Here is a 6000-nt window from a genome sequence, read left to right on the forward strand (position 1 = left end):
GGATGTCGAAGCCGATGTCGTGGCATCTGCCTATGTGTAGCTAGGACATCAGTCCTATTCTTGGTATGTGATTGTGGGCCCTTGAAGATCTTATGTAGATATGTTTTAATAAGTTACTTGCGGTTCAAGTAGCTTTTCCATAAGGGTTTTAATTGTGGGTTGTTATTTGTTGAAACAATCTTTGATAAAAGATTTGTTTCTATCTTTACTTGGGAAAAACGCAACAATATCTTGGAGATTCAGTTTTAATTTGTTTGTTGTTACAATCTGTTACTTCAGTCCATCCAAACCTTAATGCCTATGTTGTCGCTGCTGAAGTGTATATAAGAATGAAGACCTAAAGCATGAAGACCACCGAAGCTAATAGAGAGATCAAGTGTTTTAGGATTGTTTATTGTTCCTTGTTACTTGTGATCATACTTTGCTCCCTGATTCTATAAAGCAAAGTAGTGATCTGTGTTGTTTGATTCTTCAAACTCTGATTGTTGATTGTTAGTTACCAATCATTGTGGCAGTGATTGAGAGAAAGTGAGAGGGGCTCTCATACTTAGGTTGAGATACTAAGTAGAAATACACTGGGTAGATTAGGAAGTGAACTATGAATTGTGGTGTTCATGAGTGTCTGTAATTCCTGAATCTTGAGATAGTGGATTTTCTTTCTTTGGGTGCAAACCCTCCAGACGTAGGTGAAGTTTTTCACTGAACTGGGATTTGGATCCTCTCCATCCAGGTTCTCTCCATCCTCTCTCCATCCAAATATGAGTCATTGACTTTGAAATTTAAAGGCTTGGATCAATTTAAGAAGAGAGAAAAAAATATATTGTATTTAAAGGCTTGGATCAATTTAAGAAGAGAGAAAAAACATGAATTAATCCTCACCTTTAAATTTCAAAATCAATAGCTCAGATTTGGATGGAGAGAGGATGGAGAGGATCCAAATCCACTAAACTGGGTTAACAATTCTTGTGTCTTGTTTACTTGTGTTTTAGTTACTGCTATTACTGTTAGTCGATTGTCGAACCTGTTGACCCAATATCGCGTAGGACATTTGTTCTCAGGGAACCTGAATTTCATTTTGTGTTGTTGCCATCGTGTAAACCCTTTTTTTGTCAAAGCTTCATTGTATTTAGAGTAAATACGGCCCAATAACCGGTCTGAGAAACAAAATGTCCTACGACAAGACTCACAACAAATACATGAAGAATAAGAGCCTATACCGGACAATAGATTAGCTAACATAGCCTAATCTTTCAGGAGAGACAAAGCCTTCTAGGAAGGCATGTGCCTAACTACACATGGGTCGGAAAAGCAATCTAGAAAAGATCTTAAAGAAAGGATAGGGGAGTAGGTAGCCAACTTCCTGTACTCTACTGGTCTTCTTTAATCAGACCACTTACAATGGTCTGTTTTTTCTCTTGTTTAATGTTGTTGAAACTTGTTTAATACTTACAATGGTCTGTTGAATATTGTTGAAGGAGGGAAAATGTTGAATGGTTTCAACATTGTTGAGAGAGCCATCCGGAGCCACGTGGCAGCTCCGGATTGGAGCACGTTGGGCGCGTGCACGACACGCGCCGACAAGGCGCGTGTCGTGTCAGTTGGAGAGGAGAGAGAGGACAGAGAGGATAGGATGGGACGCGTGGCAGCGTCCCATTGGCGGACCGGATTTTTTTTTTTTTAAAAACTTTAAACTGAATTATCTTGTTGAAAAAAAATAATTTTAATTTTTTTTTTTTACCAAAATTCATAACTTTTTTTTCTCTATAAATAGAGACTTGGTTTGTTAGATTTGGACACAGAAAAAAAAAACCAAGTTTTTCCCCATCTTATTATCTCTCTCACCATCTTATTATCCTTCTATTAGCATTTGTTTTGAAATGGATCCCAACAATCATCATTACAACACCCAGAATTCTTCAAGCTACCCAATTTCCAACCAAAATCCCAACAACTATGAAGATCCAAATCAATTTTCTTACCCACGTCCTCAAAATCCCACCAATTATCAGGTCCCACATCAATTCTCCAACCAACGTCCTCAAAATCCAAACTATTTTCAAGTCCCACATCAATTCTCCAACCAACATCCTCAAAATCCAAACTATTATCCAGATCCAAATCAATATTCGAACCAGTCATCATTTGTTCCAAACTTTCATCCATCTTATGGATCTGTGAGATATCCATCTCAAACACCCCAGTCTAGTGGTTATATGCCAATGGTTCGTGAAAATTTTCCTAGTGTTGATGGACCGGAATTTCCGGAATTTTCAACACAAGTCAATCTTGGTGACGGGTCAGCTGATAATGAAGTCAATGAAGTCACTCCTAAGAGCAAAAAAACGCATGCACCCGCATGGAACACTGCACAAAATTTGGTGCTAATTAGTGGGTGGATTAACTGTGGAACAAGCAGTGTTGTGGGGAAAAACCAGAAAGGAGAAACATTTTGGAGAGATATTGCTGAGTATTGTAATGAGCATTGCTCATTCGATCCTCCGCGTGATGGAATTGCATGTCGAAACCGTTGGAATTATATGAACAAAATACTGGGTAAATGGATTGGCGCTTATGATGCCGCTAAGCGTCAACAAGGAAGCGGTTGGTCGGATAATGATGTTTTGGCAAAAGCGCAGGAATTATTCGCATGTGGGAAGAATGTTCAATTTACTTTGATGGAAGAATGGATCGCTCTCCGTGATCTACCACGTTTTTGTAGTCAAGTAGGAGGAAATGGTGGCTCAGCAAGTAGTGGATCTAAGAGATCTCACGACAGTGATGCATGTGGCTCAACCACTATAGGATCAATTCCTCGTCCAATGGGTAGGGAGGCAGTTAAAAGAAAGAATAAAAAGAAAAGTAAAGAACCTGTCGTTGAGGAGAAGGGGAAAGTTTGGGTTGAATACAAAGATTTGAAGGCTCAAGAGATTGCACGAATTGATAAGCTAACAATGGTGCAAGAACAGACTAACCAATTGATGAAAACCAATTTGTATCTCAAGCTAAGTTCTGAAGAGGATCTCGATGACCGTAAGAAAGAGCTGTTGAGTAAGTTGGCCCAAGACCTATTTGGTAATTAATTTCAATCGAGTATTTGTCTGTATTCGGTCAAACCCGCCAGTGGTGTCAAGTCTGTGGTGTTTGCTTTAACCATTTGTCAGTGTTGTCGTCAAGTATGTTGTGTTTGCTTTAATAATTTGTCAGTGATGGCAAGTCTGTAATGTTCGGCTTTAATGTATGAGTTATTGTGTTTGAATATGTTCCACTCAATTCGAATCTACTCCTTTTCCGATTATTAACTCTAGTGGGTAACTTGTTTCCAATCTGTTAGTGGTGTCAAGTCGGTGGGGTTTGCTTTAATAATTTGCCAGTGGTGTCAAGTCTGCAGTGTTCGGCTTTAGTGTATGGGTTATTGGGTTTGAATATGGTCCACTCAATTCGAATCTACTCCTTTTCCGATTATTAACTCTAGTGGGTAACTTGTTTCGAATCTGTCAGTGGTGTCAAGTCGGTGGGGTTTGCTTTAATAATTTGACAGTGGTGTCAAGTCTGCAGTGTTCGGCTTTAGTGTATGGGTTATTGGGTTTGAATATGCTCCACTCAATTCGAATCTAGTCCTTTTCCGATTATTAACTCTAGTGGGTAACTTGTTTCGAATCTGTCAGTGGTGTCAAGTCGGTGGGGTTTGCTTTAATAATTTGCCAGTGGTGTCAAGTCTGCAGTGTTCGGCTTTAGTGTATGGGTTATTGGGTTTGAATATGCTCCACTCAATTCGAATCTAGTCCTTTTCCGATTATTAACTCTAGTGGGTAACTTGTTTCGAATCTGTCAGTGGTGTCAAGTCGGTGGGGTTTGCTTTAATAATTTGCCAGTGGTGTCAAGTCTGCAGTGTTCGGCTTTAGTGTATGGGTTATTGGGTTTGAATATGCTCCACTCAATTCGAATCTAGTCCTTTTCCGATTATTAACTCTAGTGGGTAACTTGTTTTGAATCCGTCAGTGTCCACCATTCAATTTACTTATATATATGGATTCATAGATCAATTTATGTACCAATATCCAAAACCTCTTACTTTCTACTTCGAATTTCACAACAAATGGATCCTTTTGATCCTTTTGAGAATCCTTGTGAAAATCCTTTTGATATTGCAACATACCTTCAAAATTCTCAACTTGAAGAAGCTTTTATACTCAACCAATTAGGGTTGGGTCCAAACCAAAATTTGGAAGATAGTGCACCTCGTAGAAAGTATGTCCGTAGAGATCATGCAGCAGCAAACCGAAGGCTAATTGACGACTACTTTGCCAATGAGCCTACATATGACGATTCAATGTTTCGTCGTCGGTACCGGATGCAAAAACACGTTTTCCTTCGAATCGTTGCGGACCTTTCAAGTAGTGATAACTACTTCACCCAGCGAGTTGATGCAGCCAAGAAAGAAGGTATATCACCCTTAGCAAAATGTACCACAGCAATGCGAATGTTAGCATATGGTGTGGCAGCAGATGCAGTCGATGAGTACATCAAAATAGGAGGTACTACAGCACTGGAGTGTTTACGTAGATTCTGTAATGGAATCATACGATTGTATGAGCACGAGTACCTGAGAGCACCAACTCAAGAGGACCTGCAAAGAATACTACAGGTTAGTGAACAAAGGGGGTTCCCAGGCATGATCGGGAGTATTGACTGCATGCACTGGGAGTGGAAAAATTGTCCTAAAGCATGGGAAGGTCAATTTACTAGAGGGGATAAGGGAACCACTACAGTTATTCTTGAAGCAGTTGCATCTCATGATCTATGGATCTGGCATGCCTTTTTTGGATGTCCGGGAACGTTGAACGACATAAACGTTCTAGATCGATCACCAGTGTTTGATGATGTGGAACAGGGAAAGGCTCCAACTGTGAGTTTCATTGTGAATCAACGTCCCTATAATATGGCATACTATCTAGCTGATGGTATCTACCCTTCTTATCCAACTTTCGTCAAATCGATCAGACTTCCTCAAAGTGAACCGGATAAGTTGTTTGCACAAGTTCAGGAGAGATGTCGGAAGGACATCGAACGTGCATTTGGAGTTCTTCAAGCTCGTTTTAAAATCATCCGTGAACCAGCTCGTTTGTGGGACATAGCTGATTTGGGTATCATTATGAGGTCATGCATCATATTACATAATATGATTGTTGAGGATGAACGAGATACATTTGCTCAACGTTGGACCGATTTTGAGCAATCTGGGGAAGGTGGATCTAGTACACTGCAACCATACTCGACCGAGGTGTTACCCGCTTTTGCAAATCATGTGCGTGCTAGATCCGAGTTGCGTGATTCGAACGTTCATCACGAACTGCAAGCAGATCTAGTGAAGCACATATGGACAAAGTTTGCAAATGCTTCGTGATGGAAGATGATTTGTATCGTACTAATTACGTTATTTGTGTGTTGTGTGCTTAGTTTGTTGTCTTGCATTTTAAGTTAAGAAAATAAAATATATTATTGTGTGCTTCGTTTATCGTCTTCCATTTTTTAGTTAAGGAAATAAAATAAATTATTATCTATATTAAAAAAAATTAATTCGTTAAGTGTTTATTATTTAATTTAATTTAAAATAATAATTGTAATTTTATGTAAATAAAAAAAACAAAAACATAAAATTAAATAAAAATATGAAATAAAAAGTGGTGGGGTAGGGTGAGTGGTGGGGTAGGGTGTTGAGAGAGAAAACCATTGGAGTGGGTATTTGTTGAAAGTGTGTTGAATTGGAGAGAGAAGATGATGTGGAGTGTTGGGAAGAGAAAAAGTGGTGTTGAATGGAAAATTTTTGTTTAAACCATTGTACATGGTCTCATGGTGGCCTGACCCTAAGTTTCACGAGATCACTTCGGGTAATGTGAGCTCCACTTGGATCTGTGTTATATTGGTGCTGAGTTCTAAGTCCTTGAATATCTCTATTGAGAGTCCGGTTGAGACTTGGTGGTCTATGGCAAAACCAGTTTG

The 6000-nt window shown here is 39.2% G+C and overlaps 1 protein-coding gene across 1 annotated transcript; it reads left to right on the forward strand.

The window, feature by feature from the left end:
• Positions 1-1815: 1815 nt before the first annotated feature.
• Positions 1816-5576, forward strand: LOC130716197 (uncharacterized). Its single transcript, XM_057566397.1, has 4 exons — positions 1816-2870; positions 2967-3060; positions 4152-4786; positions 4892-5576. The coding sequence occupies exons 1-4, from the start codon at positions 1878-1880 to the stop codon at positions 5402-5404; spliced, it is 2235 nt and encodes a 744-aa protein (XP_057422380.1). The 5' UTR covers positions 1816-1877; the 3' UTR covers positions 5405-5576.
• Positions 5577-6000: the final 424 nt, after the last annotated feature.

This window comes from Lotus japonicus, chromosome 4 (genome assembly GCF_012489685.1).
Source record: "Lotus japonicus ecotype B-129 chromosome 4, LjGifu_v1.2".
Lineage (NCBI taxonomy): Eukaryota > Viridiplantae > Streptophyta > Magnoliopsida > Fabales > Fabaceae > Lotus > Lotus japonicus.

Coding starts and splice junctions, on each gene's coding strand:
- LOC130716197 (XM_057566397.1), top strand. CDS start 1,878: ATGGATCCCAACAATCATCATTACAACACCCAGAATTCTTCAAGCTAC. Junction 2,871..2,966: donor AAAAGAAAAGTAAAGAACCT/GTCGTTGAGGAG, acceptor GTGCAAGAACAG/ACTAACCAATTGATGAAAAC. Junction 4,787..4,891: donor CAGTTATTCTTGAAGCAGTT/GCATCTCATGAT, acceptor GATGTGGAACAG/GGAAAGGCTCCAACTGTGAG.